This window comes from Crocuta crocuta, unplaced genomic scaffold (assembly GCF_008692635.1).
Source record: "Crocuta crocuta isolate KB4526 unplaced genomic scaffold, BGI_CrCroc_1.0 scaffold343, whole genome shotgun sequence".
Lineage (NCBI taxonomy): Eukaryota > Metazoa > Chordata > Mammalia > Carnivora > Hyaenidae > Crocuta > Crocuta crocuta.
Window position 1 is genome coordinate 2,942,553 of NW_027532679.1, and position 15,518 is coordinate 2,958,070.

Sequence of the window (15,518 nt, forward strand, 5' to 3'; positions counted from 1 at the left end):
GAGGCCTCCAAAAATCTATTCTTTCTAAACCAACCACATCAATCACATAGACTACAATGAATGATATGAAAGATAGCCACAGTTCTGTTAGAGTGGCAAGATTTTGAGTGTTTGATTGATGTTCCTTTCAGATTACTGATAACAATGTATTCTCAATCAAAATATATCTGAAAAAATAATCTCATTAGACTAGCATCAGAATCGTCATACCAGTAAAAATTAGAAGCAATGCATTCATTTACTCATAACATGTTTTCTGAGTGCTTAACTATCTACCAAGTACTATGCTGGGTGGTTGATATTTGTGGGGAAACCAGAGAGGCATGGTCCCTGCTCTAGTGACTCTGAGAAGTCTAGATTCTTTGCAACAAAAAGGAACTATACGATGCTTAATGGAATATTTAAAGGAATGAAATTATCTTTATGATTGCAAAAAAAAAAAAAACACTGAAAGCAAGGCTAAATAATAGAGGAACACAGTACATCTTAAGAAAAATTGTTCAAAACTTGCAAACGAGGCAAAAAGCAAGCAGGATGTCCTTTCAATGTCACACTGGAGCATTGTTTAACAGGCCCTCTCATCCATCACCAAATTTTTCTAGGGGAAGGCACCTTTGTTAGACTTTTTAAAAATTTAAAATGAATTAAAAAACCATAGTCTGTGAAGTTAACATGTTAACTGTAGATTTTTGTCTGCTAGAGATGCAGATGACTTCAGTATGGTAGAAAGATAACTAAGGATTATGGTTGTTTCACCCGATGGGGCATTGACCACTTTTACATCTGTCCCAGCACATGATTTCAATATTTTCTCTGATGCCTGCACCACCCCTGTTCCTCTAAAGCTCTGAACCAGCTACACCATCCTACTCACCGCCTCATTAATGAATTGAAGGAATCTTTGCCACCCATTCATCCTATATTTGTATGAGTCATGTTTTTAACTTTTTGAAGATTACACTTCTGCGATTTCTTGATATAACCTATAGTCATTAAAATCATGTTTTTGCAGAATGTAACGCTGTGGCACACGCTCATACTGTGAAGTGAAGAATGCAAGACACAAAACTGTGCATATGATGTGGTTCCAATTTTATCGATATATATTTATAGGAACACACACAACAAAGCCTGGAGAAAAGAGGAGAGACTAGGAAAGCAGCGGAAAGAAGCCAAAAGCAGAAAAACAGTGGGAAAAGACGAAGAGGGAGAAAGAGGCAAGCCAGGGAGAGGACCGGCTGTTTTCTGACTGCTCTGGGTCTCCCGGACCCCCACCACCTCCGGGGGTACACAACGTGGGAACAAAGCCCCGGCTCCCAGGCTGCGGGACTGCGGGGGAGCAGCCCCGCGGAGTTGCAGGGGGCGACTCCCACGTCCTCCGGCCACCCAGCCCACGCATCTCCATCCTCACCCAGCGTCCCCGCACCCCGCCACTTACTTCTGGTCCATGCCGGTAGTGCGAGCGCCAGCAGGCAGAGCGCGACGGCGCCCACGCCCCCGGGCATGGTGGCAGCGGCCCCTCGCGCGCTCCGCGCTCACAAGCACGCGGCCATGCCAGCCCCCCGGCCAAGCGGCGGCGCGTCTGGAGCCCACTGCTCTCCCAGCGCCTCCCAGCCCGGCTCCTAGCCATCGGCGACGATGCTCCGCCCTCAGCTCCGCAGGCTCCGCCGCGGGGTGGAGGAGGGGACGCGCCCGCCGAGAGTGGGGCGGGAGGAGCCGCCGGGGAGGAGCCTAGGGGACCCCTGGGCAGCCGGGTCGGCCCAGGTAATGGGGACCCGCAGAAGGAGAGTCTGAGCCTGAGGAGGGACAGGCTTCACGGTGGGCGAGGCCTAGGCAGGGTCGGGGGCTCGGGCTTCCAGGAGTTAAAACTGGACCCCTCTCTGCACAAGGGCCCGTTTCCTCTGTCCCACACTGTGCTAGACGCCTTGGGGGACACCCAGAGGCTACTCACCCTGCACCGTGCCCTAGAGGCCGCCACTCTTGGAGGCAGGCTCTGAAAGAGTTAACCGAACCACCACGCATAAAGAACTAAGTGCTATATGGAGTTGTTTTCTTAGCCAGACTCAAATCTAGGAGCCAGTCCTCTGACTGGGAAGAGGAGGGGTGTCTGAGAGAGGATTCCCAGAAGAGAAGACATCTGAGCTCCGGAGGAGGAGAAACGGAACACCAGGCGGAGAAAACGGAGTCGACAAATGTACTAGGGCAGTAAAGCCCACAGGCTGTTTTGGGGGAAAAACCGAAATTAGCTGTAGTTAGGATTTAGGGCTTTGGAGGAAAATGAAGATGAGGCCTAAAAATAATAATAAGGACCTCACTTACTGAGGACTTACTATCTGTCCAAGTAAGAATAATAAAATTTTTAAAAAAGGTAACTAAGATGGACAGAGCCCTTACTAAGCACTTTATATACATTAACTTAATTAACTAATTAACTGATCTAGGAAAAGAACTACTTGTATTGTCCTTTAAAATGTGCCAGGGAGGGCACCTGGGTGGCTCAGTTGGTTAGGCATCCAACTTCAGCTCAGGTCATTATCTCACAGTTCGTGGGTTCAAGCCCCATGTCAGGCTCTGTGCTGACAGCTAGCTCAGAGCCTGGAGCCTGCTTCAGATTCTATATGTCCCTCTCTCTCTGACCCTCCCCTGCTCATGCTCTCTCTCTCAGACATAAATAAAAAACAATAAAATGTGCCAGGGACTCTGCATATATCTCTCAGCCCAGTAGTATCCTGGGCTAACTCTTACCCTGTTTTAGAGATGGGAAAACTAAATCTGAGAGGCTAAGTAATGTGTGCAAGGTCACACGGCTAATATCAGAGCCTGGATTCAAGCCCACCTCTGTATAACTCCAGAGCTTGATGCAGCACACCTTATTTTATAGGTGGATAACTGATAACCAGAGAGAAGTGGCTTGCCTAAGATCCCTTGGCAAGTTTTGACGAAGACTAGTTCTAGAAACCAAGCCTCAGACCTCTTATCATCTGGTCCTTTACTGTGCCTGTTTCTTCAGACCCAGGTTTGTACAACTCAACAAAATACTGTGTATTGGGAAGGTGATGAGTAGGTAGATCTGTCAAAACCTTTGGGTACCCAAGGGATAAATAAAATATATGGTCTTGCCATTGATGTATTTTTTTTTTTAAGTTTATTTAATTATTAAGTGAGAAAGAATGAGAGCAGGGTCAGGGCAGGATTGGAGAATCCCAAGCAGGTTTTGCACTGTCATTGTGGAGCCCCACTCCAGGCTTGATCCCATGAACTGAATGGTGAGATCAGGACCTGAGCAGAAATCAAGAGTCAGATGTTTGACTGAGCCACTCAGGCACCCCAGCCATTGATGTACTTAGAAGCTATAATCATCTGCTTGAGCTGCCATAGCAAAGTACCTCAGACTGGGTGGATTAAACAACAAAACTTTTTTTTTTTTTTTTCCACAGTTCTGGAGGCTAGAAGTTCAAGATCAAGCTGCTGGTTTGGTTGTTTTCTGGTAAGATCTTTCTTCCGAGATTGTAAAAGGCTGCCTTCTCACTGAGTCCTTGTGTAGAGAGAGCAAGCTCTACTCTCTTCCCATTCTTATAAGGACACTAATCCCATCAGGTCAGAGCCCCACCATTACGGTCTCATTTAATCTTTATTACCTCTGCATAGGCCCCATCTCCAAAAACAGTCACTCGGATAGTTAAGGCTTCAGCATATGAATTTGATGGAGACATATTTCAGTCCATAACATTCTTTCCTTTGATCCCCCCCAAATTCATGTGCTCAGTGTACACAAAATACATTCATACTATCCCAACAATCCCCAAAATCTTAACCCATTGAAGCATCAGTCAAAGTCCAAAGTCTCATCTAAATATCACCTAAATCAGATATGGGTGAGACTCCAAGTATGATTTGTTGCCAGAGCCTAGCTCCAATCAGGTCCAGAGGTCCCTGAAGGGTGGACAGTATCGGCAAGGGAGGAAGTGAGAGAGCCACGAGAATCTTTCTGATCACCAGCCAGGCATGTCTGTCCTGTCAGTCTTGGTGTCTTTATTTATAGGTCAAACATTAACATGGCATCAGAAAATGGAATTTTTACAATGGATAGCTCTCTGTGATAAGATGTTTTGGAAAATGTATAGAAACAGGTTTTACAGAAGTCTTCTTGCAGAACTACTCCAATTATAGTGAGGTTGAGTAACTAAGAAAATAACAGGGTGTTCTTAGTGAAAAGCAGGATAACATACACATTTTAATAACGCTAAGATTAAGTCATAGGTTTGTGGATACTCTTATCCATCCTCATCACAGCTGCCAGGGTAAGGGGAGGTGTTTGTGGAAGGTAGGCCTTAGGGAAGGGACTGCTATACATCACCAGCTAGCAAAGGTATATGTAGTAACTTATGTTCTGCCCTTATCTGTTCCTTCTCTCTAAGTCAGGCTCTTTGTCTCTGGGCAAGACTTGATTTTCCGGTTATATTCTTTATGGCACCAGAGAGCCAACCGTATTTTAAAGAGTTTAGCTCATTTCCAATACATAGAATAGCCTCTTTGAGTGCATTTACCTTTGTGTCTAGTTTTATGATTTCTTGAATAACGAGGGCATGAGAGACATTTTTGGTTAGTTGATTTACATGTTGAGCTGTATAAACATCTTGGACTAATGCAACACTAGAAACAGAATTGTACATGTAAAGGTCAATCTTTTATGATTAGCCTGTTCATAGCTCAAGTGAAAGCATGGAGGGAAACAGGACCTGCCAGAGACACAATGTCTGTTCCCATAATCAAAAGAAGTTCCCACAATAAGTTCCTTCACAAGGTGCAACCATCATACCGGGGCCAGAATAAGGGGACAAGTCACTCCCGATACCAATGAAAAAGGTACCTTGAGGGTTGGTGCTCAAGCAGAAATAATGAGTGGTGATGGATATCAGTTGTCATCTGATTGGCAAGAGAGCGTGCAAACTTGCTTTAACCTCACCAGGAGCTTTCTCGACTAGTGGGCTCAGAATGGCTCCCAACATCTTCCCCCCCTCCCTTTTTTTTAATTTATTTTTTAGAGAGAGTTAGAGACAGCATGAGCAGGGGAGGGTCAGAGAGAGAGGGAGACACAGAATCTGAAGCAGGCTCCTGGCTCTGAGCTAGCTGTCAGCAGCCCTATGCGGGGCTCAAACCCACGAACTGTGAGATCATGACCTGAGCTGAAGTCTGACGCTTAACTGACTGAGCCACCCAGGCGCCCGCCCCCCCCTTTCTTATTTTTTAAAAGAAGGGTGTGTGGCTCAATGTTTACCCTGTGAAAGCTTTGATCAGTTATTTTTAAAAAAACAGGGAATAAGGCACAAAATGAGCACCAATACTCCAGCTACCATGCTAACATTTGTCAGGAGTGAAATTAGCCCTTGAGAGCTAAAGAGATGCTGTAACCCTTGCAGAAAGGCGGTTGCAATATGTGAAGGAGAGACAAAGGTAGAGGATGCATTAATAGCCTGAATCTGTTCATGAAGGGTTTGGACATGAATGCTAAAATTAGAATGATCCCAAATACCAGGTAGGTGATTTTGGATATTCTCCCAAGTGTGGATGATATTATTGTGTTGGAGAGGGGTAACACAGATCCAATTATACTCATTGTGACTTCAAAGGGCCAAATGAGATTTTAGAAAAGTTCATTCATTTCCAATAAACAGTACTGCCTCTTCTAAGGCATTAACCTTAGTGTCTAATTTTCTGTCAATTATTTCTTGAGTAGCCAATGCAAAAGAGACATTTTTAGTTAATTGGTTAACGTGTTGATTGGGCTGTATGTACCTCCTGGACAAGGGAGATGGTAGAAGCAGCCACAGACCCTATGATGGCGATTAGTGCAGTAATGCCCAATATTAGAGCTCCAACGAATCACCTTGGGCGCATGAGAGCAGAATTAATCTCCTGTCTGACTTGCAGTCCTTAATCATCATACCAAGGAAGGGTTAGTTTAACAGAATCTTCCATTGAAGGTGCCCTGCTCTTACAAATGGGGTCTAGATTAGAGGCAATTAATACCAACAGAACATAAGAGGAAGGTGAGTGTAAACAGCAACGTTTCACTATTTCCCAAGCTTTCTGGGCAAAGAGTAAGGACAATTTATCTTATCTGATCAGTGATTCCTCAAGCCTCTGCCGTGCATAGACCAGCCAGCTTCCTGGGTGTGGCTGGAGCAGGGCTGGAGATCTCAGGAGCCAGTGTCCTTTTCAGAGTCAGTTTAAGCTGATTGACTGGATCTGGATCACCTCACCAGGTTGAGGTTTTTTCTGAGTTGGCCTACTTAACTCCGGAGTGATGGGCCCATGTGGTGACACGTGAAACTTTAAGAACTGAGTCCTTTGTTTGTACATATCTATGAAATCCACCTCTAAGTCTTTGGAAGGGGTGACCCCATTCTTCAAATAAACCAGATATCCTGGGTTATATGGGGTGGGTTTCTAGTAAATGTCAGATCAGTTTTAGGGAGGATATGGTTTGCATATTTAGAGATCCATCCTGTTTTCCTGTTGTTTAAATAATCATATGCCAAAGCGGTCTTATTATTATCCCCACAGAATAAAAAGCACAGAAGATGGTGTATACATGAAATACTGTAACAATTTTTTTTTCTGAAGGTCACCTCAAGTTGTCTAATTTAGGCAAACAACAAACATTTAAAGACAATCAGAACTAGAATTTAACATCCAAAACAGTGCATTGTTGAAACATAGTTTTTCTTTCTAAAAACACCCATTTCCAGAGATAGCCAAATCGAGACCAATGCATTTGTAGAACAAGTCCAGTCTTACCCCTGGCCTAATTATTTACATAAGCTCAGGAAGAATAGCAAAGCCTTGGTTGAATAATCAGTATTTCCAATGGTGTCCTGTTGCAAAATGATCAAAGTCTTATCAAACTTATGCAAACAATTGCAATTGCCATAAAAGAAAGAATATTCACTGGGAGTTTTTGAATTTCAGTGTGTTCAGGTAGAGAGAAAAGAGAAATGCCTCAGTTTACAAATGAATACTTTATGACATTTCTGTATGCCATAGATATTTTAAGAAAATGTTTTCTAAATCTGGATAAGCAAACATTAGAGAACCAGGAATATTTTCAACAAGACTCACAAAACTATAATCTTCCTCAGTTCATTTAGTCTCATGTTCCTAATTCTTGTTCAGTTTGAATACAGCTTTTTAGCTCTGGAAATTTTTACCCATTTTAGTATTAATCTTAATGATGTCAAATGCCTGTATTTGTCTCAAAAGTCCTTTTTATAAATCTCTGAAGAAAAACACATTTTGTGAGAGAATCAGAACAATGGCAAAAATCTCAGAAATGGACATTGTTAACGATCTGATGAGAGTTCATTATGATGCAATTGACAAAGAAATTCAGTTATTTCTGTAACACATAACACTTCAAGTAATCAGAATATTAAGTGATAACCTTATACCAAAACATTAAAACCTTAGGAATTGCATATATATTTGGGCAGTTACAGCATTTACTCGTGCAATACAACCTAAGGTTTACCATTGTATTGACAGTGCTTTTCCAAGTAACTTAGCATCCTAAATAAAAGGGCCTAATTGGTCAAAACACTGTTTTTACCATTCAAATCCTGGGAAGTTTGTTAAAAAAAAAAAAAAAAAACAACTTAGGAAGTTATAAAGCACATCCTAAATAGGATTATAGATTATTACAAATCTTAAAACTTTATTCAACGAAGGAGGCAATAAAAGATCCTAAAGGGGAATGTATAGCATTATATAGTTGTTAGCAAAGCCTAGCTCCTTTAACATTGAGAAGTTTTAACTAAGCGATCAAAGACCTGATAAAGATGAAACCTAAAGCTTTAGTTTTCTCGGCAGACAAAAGAGAAAACCTTTGTCTACATTGTCTTATCAAGAGCAGATTACTAATCCAGGAAAACTTTGTCTTTTGAACAAAAGGAAAAGCAGAGTTTTAACCTTATACCAGTGTACTTTTAAAATTCCATTCATCTCAACCTTAGTCTATCCTGAGCACACATAAAATTCCTTTTTAAAGATTTCCCTTCATGAACCTTCTACAACTCTATTTTGCCTTTAAACTTTGTCTCAAAGCCATTTCTCTCTAAACAACCAGTCTTATTTAGGACAAAATTACTTTCTTACGTATTTCCCACTTTCCTACATACAGGGTTGCTTTCCTTATTTTCCATCAGTCTTAAGTACACTTAACAGAATTTTAACTCTTAGGAAACCTTAGTCTCCAATTGAGGACTTAGTTACCAACTGAGAGGTGTTTGTACCAGAGTTTTCTAGATGGTAAATTCAGGAACCAAGTAAGCACAAACCACGTTTTCCAATGAGTCCAAATAGCCTTACTTTCTCTGCAATAGGAAGTTAAAAACCCACAACTATGTTCAGTAGTCAAGACCTAGATTTCCATGGAAGGCACTTTGCTCCTTGGCCTCAAGAGTGAGAGGAGGAGCCAATGTGCCCGAGGCACTGAGGATGGCATAGGAATGGATTATGTAGACCACACCAAAGTTGGTGCAGAAACAGGAGGGGGAGGGGAAGGCAGAAGAGGCAAGGTGACAGCAAGAGGCAGAGAGAGTTCCCAGCTCAGACAGAGGAGCGGAATTCAGGTTTCTTTTGTTTTTCTTATTTATTTATTTATTTATTTATTTATTTATTTATTTATTTATTTATTTTTACCAGTAAAATTAGGCAGTCCATGTCGGTCTGGAGAAGACAAGGAATTTTCCCGAAACAAAAGGAGTTTCGGCAGCTGCTTGGGAATATTCCTTAAAGTCCTCATCCCGAGGTAGACTAACCACAGTTGGTTCCAATTATAGCTGTTAACTTGGGAAATGAATGAGCAAGAAGCCCTCACATCTACTAGGCAGAGGAACAGAGAGAGTTAACATCCCCTTCAGTCTGATTTTATCTCAGCCAGACCAATAAGGTCCCCTTCTCGAGGTTTCTCCCGATATTGGCTGGGTTTGGGGGGCCCTTTCTGATTCAGGCACTCATTCTTCCAGTGTCCCTGTTTAATCTGGGAATCCAACTACAGCAAGCCAGATGCGATGGATGGTTGAGGCCACCCTGCATCAAAAGTGAGCCATTTTAATTTACATAATTTTATAATTTTCCAAAAATCCCTTCTTTGTACAGTCTCAATCCCATAATGTTCCTGTGAGGCGATGTTGCAAAGACAGACAAACGGGTGGGGTTGCCCCCTCTAATGAGGAGACCAGTCAGATGCCAGTCTGGCCATGTCCCAAAGGAACTTGGGTGATGCTTAGCCGTAGCGGTCTCAGCATTATGACTTACAATTGGAAACTATTCCGATGCCACCATAGACTGTATGCCATTCACCATGAAATCGCAGACGGGCCCACTCAGACTCCAGAGGCTTTTTGGGACCTTAAGTGTGCCCACCCGTGGAGCCACAGAATTGAACCTGGCAGGCAAGCCAGACTGAGTCGCACATTCACACTCACACACCAGAGGTTATGAATTCCCTCCCACAGAATTCCTACAGATGAGACTAAAAACAATGACAAGACAACATGATAAAACAGGTGGAGAAGTGGACACAAAATAGGTTTACAGGTTACAGAAGTGGCCACACTGACGTGACGTCTCGGTGCGCGCTGGGGCGGGAAATAGCTGCGTCCACCCTTCCACTTAATCCCCCAGACAGAAGCACATGTGCATTCAGAATTCAGATGGTAAACTGACTTACCTCCAGAGGTTTAGAAAGGTGACTCCCACAGATTAACTGGGGCCGTTTTGGGGGGCAGGAGGAAAGACAAGAGTGTTTCCCCAGGTCCCAGGACATCTTCAGGAGCCAAGGAGAGTGCAGGCAAATGAGACAGGAATTTGGAGGTCTGGGGTCTCCATAATCTCTCTGGGACCTCCAAAATATTATGCTGAGATACACAGAGAACAACTGAGACCACTGAAGCTGAATTAAGGGAGTTTTTGTTACTGGCCGGGACGGCACAGAGTTAACACAGAACGCTAAGTGTACAGCCCATAATCTATTTGAGTTAAAGGTTGTCATGAGCTTGTCTAACTGGTTTAAGGGCCTGGTCAACAAACTTCTGGCAAACAGTGGGGCTAAATTTTTAACACCCTGAGGCAAGACTTTCCATTGATATCTCTGATATGGTTGTTTAAAGTTTTCAGAAGGCAGGTTGAACACAAATCTCTGGCAACCCTTTTAATATAGGGGATGTTAAAGAAACAATCCTGTAAATCTATCACAATTATCTAATATCCATCCAGTATTGCTACCGGGGATGGGATCCCTGGTTGAAGAGAGCCCATAGTTTCCATAGTAACGTTTATGGCCCTTAGATCTTGCAAAAGCCTCCATTTTCCAGATTTTTTCTTTATGACAAAAATAGGAGTATTCCAAGGACTAGTAGAAGGTTCAATATGTCCTTCTTTTAGCTGTTGTTCTATTAGTTGTTTAGCAGCTGTTATTTTTTCAGATGTTAGGGGCCATTGTTCGACCCACACTGGAGAATCAGACTTCCAGACTACAGGATCCTCTGCTAATGGAGCAATGGCCCTTTCTATAACCTATTTGACTGGGATAATGGAGGAGGAAGTGGTGGTTTCAGGGGAAGTTTCTTGAATTTATCTATTTGTTTAAATGAAGTTTTTCTAGCCTGGATGGGGAAGGCCCAATTGTTTGATGGAACAAAACGTAAAAATCGAGCAATTTGTTGAGGAAATACCTTTATCCCTTTTTTTGTTAGCATGTTCCATAATATATCTATAGAGTCTCCTTTCCTTAGACTCTTTATGGCCCATAACTTCTCAAAAACAGTTCTTTGCTTATCCACCAACTAACCCTACTTAAATTGCAGGGGGGTCTGTGATACCCTACCGTGGAATCCTAACCATCCCAACTAATGAAATGAGAAAGACATAGTTTAAAGAGATTACCTTCAGGTCCATTGTTCAGGCACCAGTATGCTGGAGCCCAGCTCCAGCCAGATCCATGGGTCCTTGAAGGGTGGACAGTGTCGGCAAGGGAGGAAGTGAGAGAGCCACGAGAATCTTTCTGATCACCAGCCAGGCATGTCTGTCCTGTCAGTCTTGGTGTCTTTATTTATAGGTCAAACATTAACATGGCATCAGAAAATGGAATTTTTACAATGGATAGCTCTCTGTGATAAGATGTTTTGTAAAATGTATAGAAACAGGTTTTACAGAAGTCTTCTTGCAGAACTACTCCAATTATAGTGAGGTTGAGTAACTAAGAAAATAACAGGGTGTTCTTAGTGAAAAGCAGGATAACATACACATTTTAATAACGCTAAGATTAAGTCATAGGTTTGTGGATACTCTTATCCATCCTCATCACAGCTGCCAGGGTAAGGGGAGGTGTTTGTGGAAGGTAGGCCTTAGGGAAGGGACTGCTATACATCACCAGCTAGCAAAGGTATATGTAGTAACTTATGTTCTTCCCTTATCTGTTCCTTCTCTCTAAGTCAGGCTCTTTGTCTCTGGGCAAGACTTGATTTTCCAGTTATATTCTTTATGGCACCAGAGAGCCAACCATACTTTAAAGAGTTTAGCTCATTTCCAATACATAGAATAGCCTCTTTGAGTGCATTTACCTTTGTGTCTAGTTTTTTTGTCTATGATTTCTTGAATAACGAGGGCATGAGAGACATTTTTGGTTAGTTGATTTACATGTTGAGCTGTATAAACATCTTGGACTAATGCAACACTAGAAACAGAATTGTACATGTAAAGGTCAATCTTTTATGATTAGCCTGTTCATAGCTCAAGTGAAAGCATGGAGGGAAACAGGACCTGCCAGAGACACAATGTCTGTTCCCATAATCAAAAGAAGTTCCCACAATAAGTTCCTTCACAAGGTGCAACCATCATACCGGGGCCAGAATAAGGGGACAAGTCACTCCCGATACCAATGAAAAAGGTACCTTGGGGGTCAGTGCTCAAGCAGAAATAATTGAGTGGTGATGGATATCAGTTGTCATCTGATTGGCAAGAGAGCGTGCAAACTTGCTTTAACCTCACCAGGAGCTTTCTCGACTAGTGGGCTCAGAATGGCTCCCAACAATGTATCCTAAGGCAAAATTCTTCTCTGCCTAGACATCAGACAAGTTACATGCTTCCGGAATACAGGCATAGGATAGACATTCCCATTCCAAAAGGGAGAAATCAAATGGAAGGAAGGGGTGATACCCAGACAAACTCAAATTCAGACAAATTCAAAACCTAGCAAGGCAAATTCCACTGAGTCTTAAAGCTCTAGAATAATCTTCTAGCAGAATGCTCTGCCTTCTGGACCCACTGGGGCAATAGTGTCGTCCTCAAAAGGCAGTAGCCTTGCCTCCTCTGCTGGAGGAAGAGCCGTCCCCCTGCCCCCGCCACCGTGGCCTTTTGCAGTAGCCATGCCCTTGAGGAACTAAGCTGGGACAGCCCAGAGCCCTGAAACCAAGAGGGGGCCCTACCCTCTGTAACCCAAAAGGAAATACCCTTGCTCTCTGGGCTGTATGCTCCAGGCATATGGTGGGAATGGCAGCCCTGAAGATCTGTGAATTACCTTCAGGGTCATTCTTCCCTTTTCTTAAAGGATAAGGCATATTTATAGGCAAATAGCTTTATTATCCTGTCCTGTAGAATCCCAGAGGTCCAACACCCTTCCTTTATTTTACCCCATCTCTGTTCCCTCTGGTCCAAACTGACATTGTCTGTGCTGGTATAAATCCCATCTCTATTCCTGGTTTCTGCTGAGATGGCTGATAAACTGCATGAGTGAGCTCCTTGTAGAGTGATTGGCCAGACACACCATAGCACATGCACTCTTGTTTTCTGCAACATGGATGGGCTGAGAATTTTGCAAATATTCACACTCTGGTTCATTTTTGCTTAGCAGTCCCTTCCATTTGCCTCTCTCCTCTCATGTTGTACTATAAACAGCAAGGAGAAACCAGACCACCTTCAACACTTTGCTTAGAAATCTCTTTAGCTAAATATCCAAATTCATCACTTGCAATTTCTACTTTCCACGAAACACTAGAACACAATTCAGCCAAGTTCTTTGCTACTTTATGATAAGAATCACCTTTCTCCCAGTTTCCATGTTTTCCATTTCCATCTGAGGCCTCACCAGAATCACCTGTAATGTTCATAGTTCTACCAACATCCTGTCCATGATGATACGTGTCTTCCCTGAAGTAAGAGATGCTTTCTGTAACAGCTCTTCTCTTTCCTTCCTCAGCCCTCACCAGATTGCCTTTAACATTCCCTTTCTATCAACAGTCCCTTCAAGCAAGTTGGGATTTTTTTTCTAGCAGGCACCCCAAAGCTTATCTAGTCTCTACCTATTACCCAGTTCCAAAAACACTTCCACATTTTTAGGCAAACTCCCTACCCCCACTTCTCGATACCAAAATCTGTATTAGTCTTCTAGGGCTGCCATAGCAGAATACCACAGACAGGGTGACTTAAACAACAGGAATTTGTTTTCTCCCAGTTCTGGAGGCTGGAAGTCCAAGATCAGGGTGTCAACAAGGTTGTTTTCTGGTGAGGTCTCTTTTCCTGGCTTGTAGACAGCCCCCTTCTGCTGTGTGCTCCCGTGGCTGTTTCTCTGTGTGTATGTGCAGACAGAGAGCTCTGGTCTTTCTCTTCTTATACGGACACTAATCCTAGCAGATCAGGGCCCCACCCTTATGACTTCATTTAACCTTTAGTACCTCCTTATAGGCTCTGTCTCCAAATACAATAACATTGAAGGTTAGGGCTTCAACATAAGAATGGATGATGTGTATTTCGGGAGCCGGGAGACACCATACAGTTTGTAATGGGCTTTTGCCTTAGAACCATGAGACTAGAATTCTAGTCCCAGCTCTCTCCAACTAGCTCCGTAACTTTATGTATGTCACTTCTTTCTGGGCCTCAGTTTCTAACCAAGACTTCGGAATGGTAATGGCTGTCCTAACCCATTTCACCCAGGAACTATGAGAACTGTTTACATAATGGTGGTGAAGGTGCTGCCCTGTGAAAAACACTGAGGTGACAAGTCTCACGGAGTCTATGGACAATATACTTGCAAAAGGTATACAAACTCTGTATATGAAATCTGCTTCCATTTTCTGACACTCAGTAATCAACATTTAATCAGCATGTCCCTCTATGTAGCTCACAAAAGAAAGTAGCTCACAAAAGAAAAAGTCAAGTGGTTACTGGACTGACGAAGTAGTGAGAAAGTTCCGAATTCTGTCTCTCATCCTCTCCTCACTCCATATTTATACACAGAAACAAACAAACAACTTTTGACCCCATGGAAGCCTTTCCATTTATTTGTAAAGAATGTATTTGTTATTTGTAAAGAATACTACATCTCTATGTAATCTTTAAAATATTCTTGACATTTAACCTAGTAATTACATTTCTGGGAAACTATCCTAAAAAAATAATCTGCAAGATTTATGGACTAGAATGTTAACAGTGGTGTTATTTATAATAGTGAAAATATTGGAAACAACCTAAATATCCAACTGTGAAGGAACAGTTAATAAATTGTAGACTATCTATATGATAGATTATTATACATTAATTTAAAATAGTGTTTACAAAGAGTTTATGCTCTGATGTTAAGGGAAAAAAAGCAGGGTCCAAAATTACATTTAAGTATGATCTCAGCTATGTAAATAAAAGACATTTCTTAAAAAGACTAGAAGGAAATGTGCCAGAATGTTAGAGTATTTACTTCTGGGTGGTGAGACTATGGGTAGATGAAGGTTTATTTGTTTAATTTGGTTTTTGGGGTTTTGTTTGTCTTTTTTTTTTTCTTTTTCTTTTTTCTTTTTTTTTTTTTTGCCTCTTCCATTTCCATTTTGTATAATATTTACATATTACTTTAGTAATGGGGGTGGATGGGTAAGATGGTAAACACAGGAAAGGATCACAAGAGGAATAGTGGTTTACCCTGATGTCTTACACAGAGAGTTTTGCATGCTTGACTCTCTCCTCTGTTGTTAGGGAAACTGAGGCAGAGTTAGAGCAACCAGTTCCACATTTTGGGAGTCCAAGGGACCCAGATCACTGTTCCTCTCTAGCTACAGTGTACTGTCATGGTTAGGAGGTGACCATCATACCAGGGTTTAAATCCTTCTGCTATCCTTCACAGCTGTATGACCATGGGAAAATAAACTTTTCTATGACTTTGCTGCCTTATCTATAAAGGACACTGATAATGATGGTTCCGAGATCAGAGTTTTTGTGTGGCTTAAATGGTTGCTTAGAATAATACCTCTCACAAAGTAAGCAGTCAATAACTGCTAGCTTTTATTATCCTCATTCTACTGCTATTAAAGTACAGAGGTGAAGAGTGTATAATGCTTAGCTTGTGGTTTTAATTGTGTGATGTGTCAAGAGTCTAATTATATACTGATTCATTAATTATTATCAAAGATAATGATCCTATTATACTGTAATTTTCTTTTTCTTACCCCTCTCCCACTAGAATGTGAGTCTTC

At 42.1% G+C, this 15,518-nt stretch overlaps 1 protein-coding gene across 2 annotated transcripts in view; it reads right to left on the reverse strand.

The window, feature by feature from the left end:
- Positions 1-9,951, reverse strand: part of ADAM19 (ADAM metallopeptidase domain 19) — a 98,512-nt gene extending 88,561 nt beyond the window's left edge. Inside the window, exon 1 of one of the 2 annotated variants that reach the window (XM_077780786.1) lies at positions 9,734-9,951. Coding sequence is in view for 1 of the 2 variants with exons in the window: in XM_077780785.1 (XP_077636911.1) it covers positions 1,439-1,505 (67 nt within the window). In the remaining variant the exon portion in view is untranslated. Of the gene's footprint in view, positions 1-1,438; positions 1,620-9,733 lie in introns of those variants that run through there. The other variant, XM_077780785.1, reaches the window with a different exon arrangement.
- Positions 9,952-15,518: the final 5,567 nt, after the last annotated feature.